At 40.6% G+C, this 22,688-nt stretch overlaps 1 protein-coding gene across 2 annotated transcripts in view; it reads right to left on the bottom strand.

Moving 5' to 3' along the window:
- Positions 1-22,688, bottom strand: part of ARHGEF9 (Cdc42 guanine nucleotide exchange factor 9) — a 490,351-nt gene that overhangs the window by 274,970 nt on the left and 192,693 nt on the right. Inside the window, exon 1 of one of the 2 annotated variants that reach the window (XM_089685191.1) lies at positions 13,265-13,457. The exons of the other annotated variant lie outside the window; for it this stretch is intronic. Coding sequence (XP_089541317.1) covers positions 13,265-13,309 — 45 coding nt within the window. The 5' untranslated portion in view covers positions 13,310-13,457. Of the gene's footprint in view, positions 1-13,264; positions 13,458-22,688 lie in introns of those variants that run through there. 2 annotated transcript variants of the gene reach the window in all.

Below are 22,688 nucleotides of genomic sequence, written 5' to 3'. Positions count from 1 at the left end.
AAACAGCAAATAAAAGGAAAAAAAGTTTGTCAAAGTTTATGTAAAAATCTGCAGCATTTATAGAATTAGAATAAATGAGACATATCTCTTTATAACAATAGACAAGCTTTCAGGGATGAACACTAGATGAATCATGTTCCAGCTTAGTCACAATTTAAATTCAGACCATCTCAGTCAGATACAAATATGAAAGGAATGAATCTGGAACTGAAGCACCACACCAAAATGTTGAGACCAAAATTAACTTTTAAATTTTAAACATTAACCACTTAAGCTAGCAGTCATGCAACACTGTACCCAAATGAAATTTATATCACATTTTCATACAAATAGAGATTTATTTAGGGTGTTATTGGATCACTGCTGGATTTTTAAATTTTTTTATTATATAGATGAAAAAAGACCAAAAATTTCGAAAAAAAACCAGGGCCCTCCTATCCCTCTTGTATTGAACTGTATTGTTACTGTATTGTATCCCGTTATATTGTAAAGCGTTGAACAAACGGTTGGCGCTATATAAATCCTGTATAATAATAATAATATTTTTTACTTTCTGCTTTAAAACATATCCATTAAAAAATACAATGCCTTCATAAATTTAGGCCAACGTATTCTGCTACATGTCCAATAAGTGTATATTGATTGGTTTGTGTGAAAATGATAGCACCTACAAACGATGGTAAATATACTGGAATTTGTATTATTTCTTTTTTATACTAGCAATGGCAGTCAATAGTGGCCAATCACTTATAGTGGGACTGTGATAGTTCACCGGGAAATCTGACACTAACTTATACTGGGTGGGAACTAAGTGACACTGATCATGATAATTGATAATACTATATATTGCCACTGTACTAATGACACTGCCTGGAAAGGGGTTAACATCCAGGGGAAATCAAAGGGTTAACTGTGTGCCTAACTTTGTGTAATGTATGTAATATGTGCTGCTTTTACTAAGAGATGTGACTCTTTTATCTCCCTGGGGGAAAAAACAGCCACATTGCTGCTCCGTATGCAGAGCCCTGTGCTGGTATTAAACACAGGGCTCTGTACTGTGATTTACAAAACCGATTAGCAAGTCCTGGCCATAAATCATTGGCTGGTACCTGCTAGTGGGTATTTTGGTACAAATGCCAACACTTTTTTGCCTTTGTTTGGAATAAACTGCATTTAAGACTCAAACATTTTGGTGTGGTGCTTCAAATCCAGATTCAAAGATTCTTTTCACAACCTGAGGAGATTGTGGTAATCCTTTGATACACATACGCTTCCTAAATATATTCTAGATGTAAAAAATTTGGGCATTTCAGGTTCCAGTGCTATGAATCTACTCCTTAAAACAGATACAAATCTGAATGCCGTCCATGCGTAAACACTTGTATTCTACTTACACCTCAATTGCGCTTCAACAGGTAACTATGGTGAAGATTTACTAAAAGTGGAGCACTCAGAATCTGGTGTGTGCTGTGCATGGTAGCTAATTGGCTTTTAAATTCAACTTGTTATTTAAACTTTGACAATAAAACCTGGTAGCTTATTGGTTTCTATGCAGAGCTGCACAAGATTCTGCACATTCCACTTTTAGTAAATCTCCCCTTATTACGTCCCCTCGACTATGAGTAGACTAAAAGTTTAATCTTCTACTGAACAATTTGGCAAATGGTTACACAGAAATATTACCAATTTTCTGCTACTGAATGGTCATGCAATTGCAGCTGTCTGCAAGCAGAGGGAGATTTTACTGAGGCTTGTTTTGGATCAGCCAATCACCAAGCTTTGGAACCTTTACCTTCAAATATAAGTTAACAATGACAACTCTATCCATATTCCATGTTTCTACACTCACAGAATCCCTTTAATGATGTACTAAAATACATAATTACTAAAAGAGTGTTTTTTTCTCAGTTTTAGGAGAAATACAAAAAAATGGATTTTCTCCCCTAGTAGTCCCCCATTGGACATGATTGAAAATACCAACATTAAAAGAGAAGTGGGCTTTTTCCACCTCATCTATACTTACCTAGGTGGATGCAGCATGGGTCCGATGCTTCATCTGTCCCCCGCTGCCTCTAAGTACGAAAACTCAGTGATCACATCACTGCTGATTGCTGAGTCTTCACATCCGCTCTGAGCAGAGAGCGGTGACTGTCAGTCACCACTCTCTGTTCTGCCCCCCCCCCCCCCCCCAGCGCTCATTGGAGCTCTGGGCTGTGGATGAGGAGGGAGCAGCAGGCTCAGGCTCTCAGCAGCTCATTGAGAGGCTGAGCCAGGTGCCACTCCAGACTCTGGGGTGGAGCTCGTGTTTACAGTCAGAATCTTTCCCCAGCCTGGACCAGCTGAATGCTGTCAGCTGACAGTTGGCTTCAACTCGCTGTCAGCTGAAAATGGGTCCCAGGAGTGCAGAATGAACTTCACTCCTGTGATCCACAGGAGAAGTACAGCCAAAAGAGCTTTGGCTGTACTTCTCATTTAAGTGAACAGCAGCCATGGATGAACAAGCTACAACAGTTCTTATGCTATGAAGGAAAGGAAGAAGATGAGTTACAGCAATCCTTTGGAGGAGAGAGATGAGAATTCCCACACCACACCTCCAGCAGAAAAGGTGACAGCCATCCTAATAAGGAGGAATGCCTATAGAGTGGAAGCCTCCATTTCCCCAAGGGGGAAGCACAACATTTACAACGCACACATTCTTGAAAAATGGCGGTAAATGTAAGTAGGTGCAGTGACCACTGGCTGGAAACCGAAGATATCAAAAGCAAGAAGTATATCACTAACACACTAAGGATCTCCAGAGCATGGCCAAAGCTTTATTCAGCGATAACATCATAATTTCCTAGGTGAATTTACAGTCTAAGCTACCCAAGTCAACGTGTTCCTTCTCGTGCAGGACTCACATAAAAAGGAACAATATCCTATGCACAGCACTGTAGGGTTCCCCCCACTTGGCCATATAAACACTTGCCACAACACTCAAAGGGGGGCAGAGTGTCGCTTCCCAGCAACTATAGGGTGGTACTATTCCTGAAAGGGTCCCATACTGTTGCCTATACCAGTGCACCAATATTTCAGACATACTACACCAGTATACCAATGTCTTGTGGGAATATCTAGTAGATCCCTGCAGATATATACCAGGAGTAACTGCTGGGTCAAGATATTCTTCATTCAAACAAATGTAATTGTTAAATAAAAACTGTTTTCTTTACATACCTTATATCAGACTTGACCTCCGTGCTTCTCCTTGCAATGCAGACTGATGGGATGGGCCAGCTGAATGCCATACATTGCTCCCTGAAAACATCACAGCACCCTGTGCTCCTCCCAAGAGCCCTAAACCCTGACCCGAAGAATGAGACAGCTCTTGGTAGGGGCAGTGCAAATATTAAAATACCTTGATGGGTAGATGTCAGTCTGGAAGAGTAGGCATTCCTGGGCAGGGCGCATTTTCATACAGACCATCCTAGGTATCGCCCACATATGACGCTGAGCTTACATAACTGAACGAATCAGTATCCAATTAATAAAGGGGTTGGCCTGGGGCACTAAGGCTGGGGAGGAAAGTACTAGATGATGCTGGACACCCTTCAGCCAGGAAATGAGACAGGCTAGATGCAGCAAACTGTAAGAGGCTTGCAGTGTGCAGTGAAATCAAACTAAAGGAGAGGAACCTGTACATTTGTGCAAGACTGAATAGTTTCGTACACTGCTATATAATCCCCAAGTTCAAGAGAAAAGTTCTGTTTTTTCATATATTACTACCTTTACTGAGCTGTCTAGACTTTGGAAATAAGGAAATTTGAGAAACCAGCACAAAAATGACTCCTTTAGTAAATAAGCCACTACATACATGTGTTTCTGCCATAGGAGTCAAAGCATCGTAGTCCTTCATACATGTGTGACCCAAATTGGAACAGGCATTTATTCATGCCTAGTATGTCCTACATAAGCACAAATGCCTATGTGAATAACCTCATAATATCACAGAACCGCATTATCCCTGGAGGCATATTTATTAATGCACTTCACAAGGTTACACAAATGTATGCTGCAAGACAAAGCATCCTTCCTTACAAGTCTGTTAAGGATATGTTTTACTAACATTAGACGTATCCAACCTGCTAATGTAATTGTACAGAATGACAGTCACATATAGGATGATCAGTGGCTCCTGGTAGAATGGACTCAAGTGTGACACTATCGAAATATGATTCCTGATGTTTCAGAATATGAAGACTAGACATAAAATATAAATATGATTGTAACTGTGCCAATATTTGCTGCATATTCCACGGACTGTATTTACTACAAGGCAAAGGGGCTGTAGAGCAGCCATTATCAACCATTTTAACACAGAGGAACCCTCAAAACTATTTTAGCTGTTGGGAAAATCCTGCTAAATTATCATATCTACAGTTCAAAATAAACAAGCATGCTCAGCAAGTTGAAGATATATTAAATGAATTATGAATCTGGCATACCAGAGCAGGTTGTTTTCTATTAACACTATCCTGCTCTATAGGACAAAACTGTATAGTGTTTGACCTGATAAACATTGGTAATCAGTGGAGAAATGCCCTCATAAATTAGTGGTCAGTGGAGAAATGCCCCCTTACATCGATGATCAATGGAGCGATACCCCCTTACAGCAAAGGTCAGTGGAGAAACACTCACCAACATCAGTGGCCAGTGTTGAAATTCCCCCTTACATAAGTGGTCAGTGGAAAGATGTCCACCTACATTGTTGGTCAGTGGAGAAATGCCCTCATACATTAGTGGTCAGTGGAGAAATGCCCCCTTACAATGGTGGTCAGTGGAAATATGCCCCCTTACATCGATAGTGGAGAAACACCCCCTTACATCAGTGGCCAGTGTAGAAATTCCACCTTACATCGATGGTCAGTGGAAACATGTCCCCTTACATTGGTGGCCATTGGAAAATAGTTCCTATATATTTGTGGTCACTGTAATGGTCTCTTAGATTATGGTTAGTAAAAAGAGGACCTCCTTTACATTGCTGATGTATTAGAAGACTGCCCACCTCTCAGACAGCTAAAAAGATTATTGGTGTCAGTGGTTACTGAGAGACAAAAACTGTTCATTGCTTAAGGAGTCCTGGCAACCTTTTGAGAAAACTCAGGATCCCATGGAACCCTGGTTTAGAAAGACTGCTCTAGAGCAATACCGAAGTACAACATGTGTAATTTTGCTTTTGTTTTTTCCAAGCTTTGTTTGGCAGCATCTAAACTTGTGTTTAAAGAAGACAACAGAAAATATGGATATGTTTACATAGTTACATTGGTCCAGCCTGGACCATATCTGTGGGATCCCTCTAGAAGCTGGAAACCACCATAGTAGGCATCACTGCTAAAGTGGTCTCCACTAGCTTCTGGGTCCTGTGCTGAGTTCCTGCCCTTCTGCATTGTGAACACAGGAGGTGGCCTGTTTATCACAGGTGCCATTCAAAGATTGCTTTGCATTTTCTCAATGAATGCAAAACATTCACTGATTGAATGAGGTAAAGAAGCAAGGCGGTGTCATGCTCTCCACCTCGTCCAGAAAATATTTTGTATTCATTGAGAACATGCAAAGATACATGCTGCATCAATGTACCTACATAAAAATATCCATACATAAAATTCCTCTTTAACCATTGCTCCAAAACTGAGAAGGGAGTCTATGAGCTACTTAGAGGAACCAGCACACACCCAGTAACTCAAGAACTGTGGTCACATCTCACGGGCAACTGTAAGTTCTAAAACTGAACACCACATTCTACTGCAACTTTTCTTCCTAAACAGTGAAATTTGAAAGTAATTTTACTCATTAGTAAACCTTTTCTGGTGGCAAAAGCCAGTCCTTTGAGTTTGTAACTGAGGTGTAACAGGGGCATCCTGGTCACGTGGTCACTGTGATTGACTGTTATAGTAATGATGTAATTGTGAGCCTATCCCACTGGCTCCCAGTCATAAATTGTGAAAAAGAGCTGCAGTGACAGATTGGTCACAGTCAGGCCCGGACTGGCCATAGGGCACACTGGGCATTTACTCAGTGGTCTGGGGCCACATGTCTTAACAAAATATGGCTGATGTTGCATGCAGGGTCAGTTGCAGGTAAATGTGCCATCTGGGCATGCACCACCAATAATTGCCGCATATGCTCGGTGGTGGTGGGAGGAGTGGAAAGAGTCTCTCGATTCCCCTGTCCACCAAGCCACTCCATGGCAGCCTAGGCTGCCTCTAAACTGAGAGTCCCGGTCCACGCATGTTCCCTGAAGCTGCAGGTCACCTGGCAACCAATACACCAGGAGAGGAGGGAGACAGAGAAGCCGAGGACTTCCGCACAATCCCGCCAAAGATCAATTAGAGCAACCCACACCTTGTGCTGCTTCATACTATTTTCAGGACTCCACCATCACAACCGGAGTTAGAAGCAAGACAAAAAAACAGCATCATATGGCAGTTATGACCTAAATTGGCAAAAATCCGTCAAATTAAACTAAAAAAGGTACTGTAATAAAATCCACATCCTGGAACCCCAAATCTCGTCGCAAACCACTGCCGCAAAAGCCCCCCTGGGCTCCTCAGTCTAAAATGTCTGGGCCTATTTTTTTGTCCCAGTCCAGGCCTGATCACAGTATTGAAGGCATGGATTGAGAACGCTCCATGCACAGAACTGTAGAGATGGCTGTATGCATATATGTGGCAGCCCAGCATGAAAGGACTTAATGTTTCAGATTTGGTAGATACTGGAGAGTTTAATCACCTGACATCTTCATACATCTCTCCAGGACTCTGTTGGCAAGATCTCTACACTTGCGTTCCTGGGCCTGTACACCTAATCATAATGGGAGGTTCCCATTTTTTATATATTCCCTATTATGAGTGAGGTGCTGCACCACACAAAGGTGTCTGGAAATCCCAGGTGGCCAAAAACAGAGTCAGGAATTATGGAAGGGAAATTTTATCAGAAGGTACTTTTGAAGGAATGGTCCTTTAGTGCTGGTTCACATATATGCAGATTGGATGTAGTTTGAACCACACCCAATCCGCAAGACATATGAAATAACATTGCTTCTATGGTGCCCAGAGGCGGACTGACCATTCGAGCACTAGGGCACTGCCCGAGGGCCCAGGGTCAGTTGGGGGCCCCATGAAATGCCCCTGGTACCTTTTATAGGCTTTTTTGGGTGTGCTTTGAGTGTGGGCAAGGACACAGGGGCCCCATGATCCCCTATTGCCCGGGGGCGTCATGCGTTGTCAGTCCTCCCCTTATGGTGCCTGTTCACATATGTCAGGTGTACTGGTGCTGCGGATTGAAAAAGAGTCATTTACGATTTCTGGAAAAAACATGGTTTGGTAACACTGTCAGAACGCCATCTCAATAAACCTTCCTAAAAACTGACTGAACATTTTAGAAGGTAGTTCTAACTGAAACTGCTATTTCAGCGATTGGGAGATTCTGGCTTGAATAAGTGTCTTTTTATTTCTCTTAAACATTGGTGGCTGTGGTTTCCTATTTTAATTCCGCAACCTTGGGGTTTCACTTCTTGTGCTGCATTCAACATAATACGCACTAAGTGAAAAATAAGGGAAACCTAGATCTTCTAATAATGGACAGATTGGGGGAGCAGACTTGGGAGTTCCCAACAAGAATTCAGGGAATCAGTTCTTCAGGATCATACAAAATACAAAAATTCAAAGAGTCACTTGATTTATGCTGATTCAATAGGGACAATGCGTATATATGGTACAATATTATACCATATACAGTGGGAAGCAGGAAAAGCCCTGAATACTGTATGTACATGTCAAGGGAATTATGGAAGTGTCAAGGGTCTAATCATTTGGACACAAATGATCATTTCTCTCTGTGTATGATCTTTTTAAAAAGTAATTACTGGCCTGGTGCTCTGGGTTACTGTATATGTATATGTACTAGACCAGTGTTTTCCAACCTTTTTTCATTTAGGGCACTCTTTAGAATTGAGCACAATCCTGAGGCGCACCAGTCAGGAGGCACACTTTTTTGCATGCTCCAGCACATCACATATTTTAATGAGCTGCTCTATGCATGTGAAACGGCATGATTTTACAATTGCTCAGCACCAAAATACATGGTTCCATGGTACCTTGTGTTTTAGCAGGCACAAACATACATGCATTTGCTAGATGCTTGGGGGGGTCATTAAGAATTGATGCCACCCACATGCATGTGCAAAAGGCAAATTTTGTGTGGTATTGGAAAACGTGCATTTTTACATGCATTGCCACTAGCACAAATCCCTCCTCCTAGCACAACCCCCTTTTCCCTTCTCAAAATCACCCTCCTACCACAACCCTCCCCCATCTTCCTTCCTAACACAGCCCCCCCAAAACCCCCTTCTAGCACAACCCCCCCCTTGAATTTTCCCCCAACACAAATTCTTTCCCTACAGATGTGGTGACCGAAGCAAAGGAGAAGATAGCCAGGAGGTGTAGACTGTGTGCTCTCTCTTTACCGCCCCCCTCCCCACCCCCCGCTCCTCTCCAACCTGTGCATTTCCATTTGGGAGCCTGTTAACTCCTGTGATTGGGGAGATGGAGAGAACTGTCAACTCCTGTGTATAGCGTGGAGACAGGGAGCCCTGCCTGCACCTCCTCCAAGCTCTCTTCTCCTCTCTGTACAATTGTCGGCAAAACAGAAAGCTTTCAGGCCAGCCGTGCCGTGGCACCCCGGTTGAAAAACACTGTACTAGACCATGAAATAAAAACTCAAATATGTTTAGGTAGTGCAATATTCAGCAATTCATAACGGACCAATCAACATTCTTTTTTCTGACCTGACTTGTTGCCAATGGTTGCTGCACTTTGCACATCCATTGTATATGGGGTCCAATAGTTTGGTCTGTTCTTTAATATATTATAACTAACCGAAAAAAAAAGCTTCATTCCCATGATGTAGAGCAGACTCCCCCCATTCTATTAAATGTAAGATGTCTTGTTAGTTATCATAATAGGTGAGAGGGGTGGGTAGACACACGGGAGGAGATTAACTAAAACTGTTATACAATTGCCGGCAAAACAGAAAGCTGTACAGGCCAGCTGTGCCGCGGCACCACGGTTAAAAAACACTGTACTAGACCATTATATAAAAACTCAAATATTTTTAGGTAGTGCAATATTCAGCAATTCATAACGGACCAATCAACGTTGTTTTTTCTGACCAATGGTTGCTGCACTTTGCAACCATTGGTCCAATAGTTTGGTCTGTCTTTAATATATTATAGCTAACCAAAAAAAAAGCTTAATTCCCATGATGTAGAGCAGGCTTCCCCCATTCTATTAAAAGCTGTCTTGTTAGTTATCATAATAGGTGAGTGGGGTGGGTAGACACACAGGAGATTTACTAAAACTGGTGCACTTAGAATCTGGTGCAGCTGTGCATGGTAGCCAATCAGCTTCTTACTTCAGCTTCTTCAATTAAGCTTTGGCAATAAAACCTGGAAGTTGATTGGTTTCTATGCAGAACTGCACCAGAGTTGGCACTCTCCAGTTTTGATAACCCCCACAGTATTTCTCAGGGTGTCAGACACTGGACTGCATATTGGAAGATCTCTCTTTGCCAAAAAGTGAATGAAGTAGTAATAGATTTTGGTAAGCAATAGTATTAACTCCTTATATCTAAATGTTTTTGTCCATGAAAATGACCAATGAAGAAACCTAACGTGTTGCTTCAAAACTTTAATAACTAAAGTTAGCCAACAAAGGGTGTCATTTTAACTTTAAACCTTCTATAATAAAATAGGCCAAATCATAAATATAGTAACAAAATGCTGTGCAGGATATCTGCAGATGCACTAATATGATGGGTGCATTGGCAAATCCCAGCGGATTATTCACACATCATTTTGTGCAAGATCCGTACAATCCCATACACAAGGGATTATTTTATCAAAACCAATAAAGCGTATTATGGCTGAAAATAGCCACGTCTTAGGAATCCATATGCAGCTGCTATATAGCACATATCACAGCACTTTGCCATCAGAAAAGATCACATCTTTTAATATTATATTACAGCGGGTATTACACACAAATGTCTAATAACCACGGCGGTACTAGTACTGAGAAACATCCCTGATGTATAAAGGCCCCCAGCTCATATTTGTGTCTTACCTATTCTAGGCCGATGAGGAATACTGTTTGTATGCTGGCAACACTATTACATAGGATTGAGAACCAAGTACAGCTAGACAACAAGCTGATGTGCAGTAAACATCTCAATGGTGATCAATCCAATGGAAACTGAGCTTGAATATAACATTACTGGATGGCAACAGCATACCTCTTGATCCTTGAAATGATTTATATCCAGAACAAAAACATTTTTGGTCTACTTGGAAACCTCAAGATCTGTCCAGCTGTCATCCTGCTTTTGGTATATCAAATGCTGGTGGTATGGATGCACCTTGTAAACAGCCTGCCGCTGAGCTGCTGTTGAATTATCAGGATTAAAAAAAAAAAAACACACACACACAGGACTGATGCCTGACTTGCCAGTTGGCAAGCCTGGGCCTGCCAATAAAGGAAACCAGTACTAATATGGCTACCAGTGCTGACCTCCTAAAAATGTTTGTTAGTGGTCTGTGGTTTCAATACTCTCTGAAACATCAGCATGAATAAGTATGCAGATTAGGGAAAACTATGGTGAAATTAGAGCTACTGACCTACTTGATCTAGTAAATTAGCAAGTACCGGAACTAGCATTTTCAAAAGCAGGGTTCAGCCATGACAGCCTCCATTCTTGCTCACTACTGGCTTCCATGAACAATAACTCTTTCCTATATTTCTTTCCTGTTAAATGTAAAGTCTGCATTATGTATTCATGCGCTAGACACAGTTAAATCCCTGGCTTGGAACCTGAATGATCTGAACTGATGCTGGAGGGCCTGCTCACTGTACACCTTTGGTCTGTTTGTCAGGGAAGACGGCTATGTATTAATCAAATGTGTCATCACATTTTGTGGCTGTTTAATTAGAAGCCCTAGGCCCAGAAGACAACGCAACACTTATTTTACCTGAAAAAACACCACTGCTTTCTTTTATGATCAGGTGAAGTGAGAAGTAATTGCATCAGTCACTAGCATACCGGGCCATGACCCTTCTACCAAGAAAGCTATGGTAACGCTGAAATTAGTGATGTACTGCAGGGAAGCATTTTCCTCCTAGCAACAGATGTTTCAATAGGAGGTCATACAGTGAACGGAGGCAGGCAGACAGGCTCAGACTATGTGTGAACAAGGGGACTGTTGTCTACAGGGGTAGTACATACATAGCTTTGCATTTATGAGGAGATAACTGAGGGAATCACTTAACATGTGGTCTTTATTTTAGATAGAACCACATTATCTCAACATATAAGGGCTATGTGGTGGTTCAGGCCTCTTATCTGAACCTAAAATGATAACTCTATCCTAAATGCTTTACCTGCCTAACTGATACAAGATTGTATTACTGCATATAAGCTCAACCCTGAGAAATCTAAAAATGATCCCTTGCTAAGTGGGGTTGTATCCGCACTGCAAGGGTTAACTGTTTGTTTGCTCTAGGAAAGAGGTTTTTTTTCACTTTAACTTACCTGATCCTCTACTCACCTCAGCAGATGGCGCTCCCCACATTGGTGGGCTGTCTCTCGACGTCATGACTATGGACCCTGCATCGGTCTAATGACATCAGAACTTTGGACTGCTGAAGCATGGGGGAGAAGATGCTACAGGGACCAGTCTAGCAGCATGAAAGAGAATCAGGTGAGTAGACCTTCTTTTCTATGTCCCCTAGAGTTAAACAAGCAATTAACCCTTGCAGTATGGGCACAGTCCCACTGCAAGGCATCATTTGTAGGTTTGCCAGAGTTGGGTTTTAAAATGTATGTAAATATTTCAGTCTATGTATAAATTCATGTTCAATTTCTTTAAACATGCTATATTAATTTAATAACCCAAAATACACTGGAAATATTTTTTTTGGCCACGTGATTTCCTTTTTTTCTCCCCAAGTTCTGAGTGGCAGAGTCTCTTACTGATGATCCCTGGCATGATCCACTGTCAGTCAGGTTGTGTAGGGCTCAGTAGGGGGTGTGTCAACCTGCTGGCACACTGCACGTCACCACGTTGTGCTGTAGTTCCTATGGAAAGAGGAAAGGATGCAAACTGACCACGCTAACCTGGATCTGTTTCTGTAGCTAGCATGGTCAGTAACCACAGGAAGCCATGCACTGAGGAAGGAACAGGTAATTAGTAGGAGGTTTAGATTATACATACTGTAAATAAAAGACTGCTTTTTCAATGGGGGGGGGGGGGTGCAAACAAATGCAGTGATAAAGCTTATCATTTTAGGTTTACATTCACTTAACTACAGGGTTGGTCGGATTATCGTGTCTCATAAAAGACATTTTACTTGCATATATGACATTGTGCGACATCATGATTAGTATACAGACATGCAATGGTCAGTCAATGTACAAGCTTACCCATTTCAGTGCATAGTAACATAAATTCCTTTACAGATCGATGGGATTCACCATCACACAGCGAAATCTTATCTTGTATATCCATATAAATAATCATTTACCAAAATGACTGTCCTTAGTTACATTTACATGGAAATATATATTGATTAACTAAAATCTGCATTTATACCTGGAGTCAAACATCACATTGATTACCCGAATCTCATTATATGAAAACCTTCATGCTTACCCAGCCTTTGCTACCTTCCCCATTGCAGCATCTATTAACCCTACGTGGTGTATGCTGCTTCACACACACAGCACCAAAAGCCAAACATTGCCAGAAGCCCAGTAGAGCTGGGTCTATTTTTAGCTGCAGCTGTCAGTTTTACGGCTGTGTGAAGCATCATCCTTTGGCTGAGCAGTTCATACAATGGGAACCGGTCCCCTCAAATAGTAGAATAACCCATTCCGATCCAGGGGAGGCCTGCAGTACCGGTACTAAAGGAATTATTGCAACAGGAGCACACAACAGACAAGTAACATAGCAGGTGCAGGTGCCTAAACATAGCAAAGTATTCTTACATTGCTGCATGCTCTTGATGCCTCAATATGGGATGTAGAGTCTAGCAACCTCCCTCTGCAAAGAGATGCATCTCCATGTTCTGTAGAGCCAGTAATGTTGTGTATAAAATGGCTGGAGCTTAGCCCCGTAGATCTGCGCTGCCTCTCAGAGAGAAGGGTAGAGATAGCAGCAGCTACCTGGACTCACCATCCCTTCTCTTCCGCTGGTCCATGCAAGGTTCTGCCGATCCATCCTGAACGATGCTTGTGGCCCTCTACTCCTGGGTTTAACCCCCCTGTGTGACAGCTGCAGTCTCACATCTGTCTCCTTCAGCGATATCAGCACATTGGCTCCTAGCTTTGGGGGGTGGGGGGGTTCTTGGGTGGTTGAAGGAGACCCTTTTGCTTTGTGTCTCTCACTCTCTCTCTCTCACACACACACACACATCCCCTCCCCCTCTCTCAGTCTCGCTCTCTTTCCCCTCCTTCTCACCCTCTTTATTTCAGTCTTCAACATTTACATTCATTCCTGCATTCCCTAACACTTTTCATTGTGAACAGCCGTTACACTTTTATTTTAATAAGCGTTCTTTTTTTGGTCTTGCCATTTTTATACTTTAGCCTTCCATAATGTTCTGTAAGCCATTCTTTATTTAATTGCCCATAAATCATACTCCAGGATTAAATGAAGTCCTAAACTGTTATATTGCCTTATTTAAAATGAAAAGCATAATCAATAATATATTTATCATTTTTATTAGGTAAATGGGAGGCACAAAACATTTTGAAAAAATAGACCAAAGTTTACTAAAAAATAGTAAATAAATACAGTATTATTATTATACAGTATTTATATATCGCCAAAGGGTATGCTCAGCGCTGTACAGTACAGTATGTCTCAAAATGTTTCTAACAACTTTGTAATAATTGAATCCACAGGTGCTCTTTGTTGATGGGAAATTACACCAAATCACAGCTGTCATGCATTCATTAAACATGAAGCTACTAAAAAAGGTGTATTTGTTCTTTAATGAACTCACTTATTGATTTGTTCATACATTCAATTAAAATATTTAAAGGTCCCTGTGCAGAGGTCACCACTGTCATGTTCAGCTTTGCTGTGTCCTTTGCAGATAGTTATCAGTGCCATTCTAACAAGAATGCCACATTTAACATTTTTGGAACAGGTGTCAATACAATTGCAGGGAGTTTATTTGTAAGTTACTTATATTTGCTGAAATAAAAGTGCTAAAAAACATGCATCTCTTGCTTGGAATATACAAGTAGGAAAGCACTGATACTCAATAGTAACTTTGAAAGCAGGGGTGGACTGACCATTTGGAAACTCGGGCACTGCCCAAGGGCCCGGGGTCAGTAGGGGGCCCCATGAGATGCCCCTGGTACCTTTTTCATAGGCTTTTTTGAGTTTGGGCAAGGCCACAGGGGCCCCATGATCCCCTATTGTCCGGGGGCCCTATAAGTTGTCAGTCCGCCCCTGTTTGGAAGTCTTTTTTGAAATCCAAAGTAGCTGAAAGGGCAACTCCGCTGCCGTGGGGAAAAAATATTGCAAATAAAAAATATATAGCATATACAGTACAATTGCAACACAGGCCATATTGTAATTTATTGTATTTAAAAGTATACAGTATTTCCTTTCAATCTGCAGTACTGAAATCTTCTGTAAATTCAATGCAACATGGCTACCTGGAAGTGTTCAATACAGAGTTGGATCACAAAGTCGGATCCTCTGCAACAAAAAATTCAGTATAGGTGAGATGCTCCTAAAGGGTTAATCACTTCTAAAGGAACACAGACCCTGCCACTCTCAACTGATCGAAAATGAAAAAGCCCCTCTCTTTCAGAATCTGTCCTGCACAAGACATGATATAACAAAGAGCTATTCCTTCAGAGAAGAATCAGGTAGAAAAAAACCTTACAATGTACATTGATTGAAAGGATTGTGTTTTGTCAGCTAAAGTGGAGTTACTCTTTAATGTGTATACCTTCTATGAGAAGGTGCCAACTGCAACTCTAGCTGTCATCAGTGGCAGCACTATGGCTAGTAGGTTTCTCTACAGTATAATAAAACCGCTTTAACACATTGCAATTCTTTATTAAAGAAGAACTCTACTTTAAGTTAAACCTTTTGTATAGTTTCTAACAAAGGATCTGGTAAATAGTTTGTCCTCAGCCCATTTATATAGGTACACAGAGTTTGTATAATGTGTATAATGCATATACGCAGAGGCACTCAGTGAGAAAAGTTCTCCTCTAAAGTGATCTGAGAATTCCAATATGTAACAAAAATAGGCTACAATTAAGTTTACTAAAGGGATCTGGAGAATGTGCCAGATGAAGTTCTTATTTATGTCCCCCCATCTCCCCTATGATATCCTCCCTCTACCCACCTTACCATACTACTGTGGAAACTCAAATTCCTCTTCCACATTGGCAACATCCTTGATCCGAAGAAAAAATAGTTCCTACCTTTTGCAAATCTTCAGGATCGATGCCAGTTAGCTTTGCAGGCTCTATTCAGCTACCTCCAAATCAAACACTTTGCTCAATGCCCAGATAACATTCTCCCCCTTCACTACCATTGATATAGTTTGCATTACATGTGCAACTGACAGGGGACTTATCTCATGCATCTATAAGTTCCTGATGACCCCACAATCTGAAACACCCCTGAAATATAACTATATGACTAAATGGGAACAGGTACTGAACATTCGTTAGAGGAATGGAATGTAAAATAGATGGTTCTCCCCAAAATTTTCTCTTTGTATGGTTTATAAGGGAAACCAATTTAAAATCCAATTTAAAATCCTATATCATTGGTATCACACCCTCGCCTTCTTTCACACTCTCAACCCCAACATATGAGAAAGCTGGTGGAGGTGCCCCAACCATCCAGGAACACTCTATCACATATTTAGGATATGGCCAAAGATAAAGCCATTTTGGCAAACAGTGAAATCTATTGTCCACATGCTTTTACAAAACAAAATTTCACTTGATCCGTACACATATTGCTGGGTTTTCCACCATCCACTCTGTCTAAAGATGCCAGAAAGCTACATATACGTACTGCTGCCCAATGTTTGATCGCCTCTCATTGGAACCGGACCCACAGTCTGACAACACCCACCATATACTCTTGAATTCGGGAAGTCAAACTCATAGAAGCTCTTGCAGAAAGAATGAATAACACTTTCACTGATTTCAAACAAGTGTAGGATCCTTTGCAGAAATTAATTGTGGATAGCTGCTGTGCTCTCTCCCACCTTTCCATACTATCCCCTCCCTGGTCTTTCTTTTTGTCCACTTATCCACATATCAAGATGCTACTGCCCATTCATTTCTTTTGCTATCCATCCCTGTTGACCTCATTTGACGGTAAGTACCCATCTGGTATGTTGCCAGGAACTAATTGTGAAACCTCTATTGACATGATATGCATTTGATGGCTGTATGACTTCTTTGGAGAACATGTTGTGACCTCCTAAACTGTATTTTTCAGTCACAATATTAACTGTTGCATTTGTGTACACTGAAGACATGATTTCCATTATGTTGAACCTGCAATGTTATGATCTTTATGGGTATGATGTTGTTCAGGAGGATGATGGTATCACACAACCGGGCCAAAAACAACTAGAACAAGGTAAGCGTATTGATTTTTTTTAACATAAAATAGGGGGTTTTGCAAGGGGGTAGGCAAAAAATGCGTATTCATGTGGCAAGACTAGAGTTGTGCCTTACCGTACAGTTAAGGCTCAACTTTGCCCAAAACGTTTTCTTTTTCTTTTAGTTCAGATAAATTGTTATCCTTTTGTACAGAAATTTCTTAATTTCATCTCTTTTTGACAGTTGTGAGGCAGAACAGTAGGTGAGGTGAAATTTCCTCAACAGGGACATATACTTTTCTACTAGTGTAGGGATAGTTTCTAAACTCAGGTTTATATTTCTGTCCTAACTGCAGTGATTTCCCTTTGTTTTCTGTGAAGGTGTTAGTTGTCAGGCAGAACAGGAAGTGAGGGGAAAGCTTCTCAACAGGGACACCAATACCTTTCAAAACGTTATTGATGTTCTAACCCCTAACCCTGTCTATCCCAAATTAAAAAAATATGTTGGCCTCTATATATCCCTCAGTATAGGTTTTCATTAAAATAGACCTTAAAGTGGAATTCTGGAATAAAACAGTTTAGTCTTAAAACTGCTCCCACCACCTTCTATCACCTATATTAACTACTCTGTAGAAGAAAGATGCATATACATACAGTATAACTGTTCTCAGGCTGCTCTGGTCCAGTAACGCAATCGGCTCTTCTTTCTCAGCTGGCAGTGGCTTCATAGGAGAGAAGAGAGGGCTGACAATGGATGGCCTAAAGTAAGCCTATGGGTGACATCACCGCTCAGGCATTCAAGCCGTTGTCAGTGCACTCTCTCCTCTCCCCTGTAGCCGGCGCTGGCTAACACAGGGGAGATCACTTGACTGGCCCAGAAAGGCCTGAGAATAAGTAAGTAAATACATTTTTCTTCTACAGTGTATTATAATGGGGGTAGGATCAATTTTAAGACTAGATAATGTTATCTCAGAATTCCACTTTAACTCAAAAAGTGAAGATAATATATCTATCCCTAATGTTTTTAATTCATCCTGGAAAAAAATTGCAGTACACTTCCTATGCCTACAGCTATATATTTCTTCAGTGTGAATCTAAAACATTGTTCAGGAGGCTTCTAGTCTGATCAGATATTAAATGAGATTTGCTGATGTCACTAGTGTGTTGCTTTCTGCTCTCTTTGCTGGAGAGGAAGCCATACCTGAGGACTTGAAGTACAAGGATCTCCATGCTTCTGATTTAGTTTTTCTGCACTTTCTCCTGCTGTACCTTGCATATTTTCCCACCAGTCATTATATCACCAGTCATCAAGATGCAGCTTTGGCATTAGAATGCAAAGTCCTACTCCTCTACTAATATGGCGAGTCACAGTGCAGAATAAGCCATGGTAAGTCAATAATGGGGACAATGTCAGCGCCAGGAGCTTACAGGCAATACTGGTGACTAGTATTTCCCTTTTTGGGCACAGCTTCCACCATACAGGTCCTCTTTAAAATAGAGTAGTGAACATTCTGGCTTTAACACAGTTAAATATTTCATTGATAGCACTGGCACTTTACTTATTTATTTCTTTTGACTTCTCACATTGATCTGTATACTGCCAGTTAAATACATTATATCAATAAAACAAAAAACAGTCTGTACACATTTCATTTAAAATAAAAAAAACACAAGACAAAAGAGAACAAATAACAAGGTCAGGCTACCCAAAACTGACACTTCAGTTTTAGAAAGGGACTGGAGGGCCAAGGGCTAAGTTTCTGTATCTTATGTTTTTTTAAGATACTTTAAAGGAAAGATACAGTATTTGTTCCTACCTACTCTGTAATTTTGGTGTTGCTGCTAAACCTGTGGTTTTCCCATGCCTCCTCTTGCATTCTTCAAAGTATGAAATAATTTAGAAATCTAGCTGGTGTCTACTACAGTGATTTGCTGCTTTGAGAAGTATCCCACAGATATGGTATATGCGTAGTTACATTGGTCCAAACTGGACCAATAGAACTATAAAAATACCATACCTGGAATTCTTCTTTAACCTCCCTATTCTATACAATATGAAAATAAGTTGCTTTGGAGTTCGATACACCTTCATTTTAAACACAAGTTGTCTGAGCCCCACCAGGACCATAATGCACTCAATGCATCTGGATAGTCCCCCTGTCACCAACTACTTATAGGATTTATTGGTAGCAGTTCCACTATGTGCACAAACTCTTGGCTGTTTTGTTGAGCACTGTACAAAGCAGTTCATTGAGACCATGTCCTATGATAATCCTTTAAACTACACTCTGCAGTGTTGACAAGCACTCTGATCTTTAGTGTCCATACATACGTACCCAAAACAAGGAAAATGATCCCACGCTTTACAGGGCAGACAACCAACAAAGATCTTTGATCATAATGGGCAGAATTTTAAAATGTGTCCCAGAGATGAAATCGGCAAAAAAAAAAAACATTTCAGATTTTAAGATGTAATCATCTCACACATATAAATAAGGGTTTCCCACAGTTCCCTGCAATAATTGTAAATCTGAGTCACAGTTAGCTTCATGTATTTTATACCAATGGTGAAATCCTGGCCATCTGAATAGAGGACCACTGACTAAGATTTAAGTTACTTTAATTAACATCGCTGTATGCAGCAAACCTTTGTATCACCCATAAAAGCGGACGAGATAGGTGGTCATGGAGAATAAGCTGGCAGACCTCTTTAGAGCTGCAACAGCAGTGAGTCAGCTGCTGAGCTCCAACAACAACGAGAAATTCTTGAGTCAGAATCAGCGGCCTTCCTGAAAATGTGCCGAGCTATCAAACAGGTTGTGTGTGTAAGTATGTTACCATATGTGTATATTGAATTTTACAATGTTAGCAGACAAAACAGAATGCATAATGGGGAAGTGCTTTTCAGATGCCATCATACACATAAGGGAAAAAGGAGCGGCTTGCAGCCAAATTATTTTCACAGGCTAGCTGGTTATGGTTTGCCATTATTATTCCAAGTACACACATTCATAGGTTCTGCTGATTTTATTGAACTATACCTGTTGGGATTGTTAATGATCAATGCTGAGAATAAGCTACATACTAAATTAATTATTAGGTGAAAATGAAAACAAAAATGCTTGTGCCATTAACACACATTAGCTTACATGGTAAAATACTAAATTCACAAGAATACAAAATACATTAAATTGATACTCCAGCTTGTGTGAATCCCACTATCAGACCTTCATGTAGAAATTTAGAACAGTCCCAGCTACTCTGTATTCTACAGGCTACTCCTATGTAATAGTGACTTTCTGTTGTATTCCTTCCTTCATGGACTATGGCTGTCTGTTAAAATATGAGGCTGTTCATAGAGTCTCCTTTTAGCTGAACTGACAAGTTACTGCAGTATTCACCAGCAGAGACACATGTGGTGATATCCAACACTGCAATTTACAATCCTTAAAGAATATGTAAACCCAACATTTCATATTCTGATATGTGCCTGATGTACGATGTATTTGTATTAAAAAAAGTATCCTGTTCTCTTTGTATCATTTCCTTTGTGTGCAATCCCTAGTGTTCCCACCAGTCCTTCTGCTTTCCTATTAAAAACTGACCACACTAGGCAGGGGAGCACAGCATGGTCAGTGTTCTGGCTGTTCTGGGAACTAATCCAATGTCCAGGCTTGTGCTGACACACCCCCACCCCCTATACAGCCATTCACTGGGAAAACTAGTGTGATGCTGTTCCTCCTCCCCAAGCTCTCTAAGCTCCTTATGCAGCTGAAAACAGAGAGTATGTGAGAACTTTTAAAAAAGAAAAAAGGTATTTATAATGTTTCTTTTATATGTATACACAAATTATTTGCCTTTCATTTCTATTTAAAACTGAATGGGTTGTTTTACAAGGGGAGCGTTCACATTTACTTTAAAAGTAGTCTGTAGTTTGTAAAAATGTACGATACCATTAGTGACCTCTTCTATTTAAAATAATAGTTTTCTGGCTATAATACTGATCCAGTGGTATAAAGCAACAGCTGGGCAATGAGCATTTACAGAATGAGGTCATCAACAGGAGTCTCTGTATTTCTTTCCATAGGGGCTCATGGGCTCATGTACATGGATTGTTTGGCTCATACAGAATAAACAATGGACATTTTTGGCCCCTGGGAGGCACAGGTGCACTGTACAGACTGATCCCAGCAGCTTTTCAAAATCAATGACAGGCTGAAATAAGTGACTGGATGCTGCTCCAAGCAGTACATAAGGCATTTAGAGCCTTATGCGTTCAGGCATGTATTCCCTGGGAGGTAGAGTTGCAGCATATAGCCCACTGCCAGTAGTCTTTTAAAATCAATGACAGGCTGAAATATGTGTAGAAACTGTATGCTCTGTCCCATACATCCCTGAACAAATACAACCCTAAACACAAGTACCGTTCGGAACAGCTTACAACTGCTGTGTATTTTAGCCTGTCATTCATTTTTAAATGCTACTGGCAGCAGAATGTATGCTGCACCTGTGCCTCCCAAAAATGCAAATTTTTATGCTTTATGAGCTATATGGCCCATGGGCATGAGCCCATAGGTAACCTCTTATTGCTTCATGGAGGTCACTAATTACTGTAACGTTCACTATATCTATAAGGTGGAAGACTTGTCAATGTAGAACAATGAGTACAACAATATATACATAAGAGAGGGAAAATCTTTTAATGGGGACAATCGTTCTGTTGACTAGTGTCTCATTTAGAACTCATTTTATGTCTCTGAAAAAGGGAATTAGGGGAATTCCTCAAAACTGGACATATGACTGCAGAATAAGAGGGGTATAAATCATTGCCTACTCTACACAGAACTAAAAAAGGTTTCAGCATTAGGTTTTCTTTCAACTAAACTTGTACTGCGAGAAATACAGCAAATGCCATTGTTGACTTCATTCTAAGAAGTCCCTTTGCTGACATACTGATCTAATGGCTTTAATACTATGTAGACCACTGTTTTGGAGCAAACATGCAGGTCAAGAGAGTCTGAGTTAAGTCAAAATCCTGATCTGCATACTTGCTCCAGACCAGTGACTCACATACTGAAACTGCTGCTTCAGCATTACAGATATTAAACTAGCATTTTCAGAAATGAGGTTAGCAATGGCAGCATCCATACTTCCTCAGCACAGGTTTGTTTTACGTTAGAATAATAGCTGAACTAACTACATAGTCTGCTGTGAATCGACAACAGATTAGGTTTCAGATGACCTTCCAGTGTGATACCTGAGCAGGAAAGAGGACTTTCTAACATATCTCCATGCCTTCAACAAGGAAGCTTTAAATGCAGTCATAACGTTCAAAGATTAGGATTCACAGTTCATCCCCAGCAGCAGCATTGTCACTCCTATTTTAAATAGATTTTTGTAATATGGATTTTGTTTTTTGGACAGCACATGGTCTAGTATCAGCCACCTCAGGCTCACAAGCTGCCTGTTTTCATCATAGGCACTTGGTGAAAATTTTATCAGATGGAAATATGTAAAAAATTGGCTGTATTGTGTTCCAACCTTCTCACTACCAAGGAAATCCATGATCATGGGATGGTCAGTCAAGAATAAAAATGTCAACACTGGAATATATATCTTCCAAAACAAAATAAAAAAGAAACAATTAAATCTTACCTGTACTACTGACAATATTAATTTTCCTCGATATAATGCTACTGAATTGAGTTTATCTGCAAACAGGAAACCTTATAGACTAAGGAGCTATTTTTGACGGCCGAACTATTTTGATCTACCAAAAACAAACATGCCAATGTCTGTAAAGGGAGCCCAGCAGATCGATAACCTTCGTTTAATCAGTATTGCTGGAACAAATGTGATTGCGTTACATAAATTGCCTTTGTATCTACAGTGCAGTAGCCCAGTGTTTTCACAACATCCTATGCACTGGTTTGTTTTATATAGGTATGTCACAAAAACACTTATTGTATCTAGTTGCTTATACTGTAGCTCAGAACTGTTCAT

Source organism: Staurois parvus, unplaced genomic scaffold, assembly GCF_062004578.1.
Source record: "Staurois parvus isolate SC_StPar_1 unplaced genomic scaffold, SC_StPar_1.0 ptg000365l, whole genome shotgun sequence".
NCBI classification, from domain to species: Eukaryota; Metazoa; Chordata; class Amphibia; order Anura; family Ranidae; genus Staurois; species Staurois parvus.
This window is presented reverse-complemented; position numbering and strand designations above follow the sequence as displayed.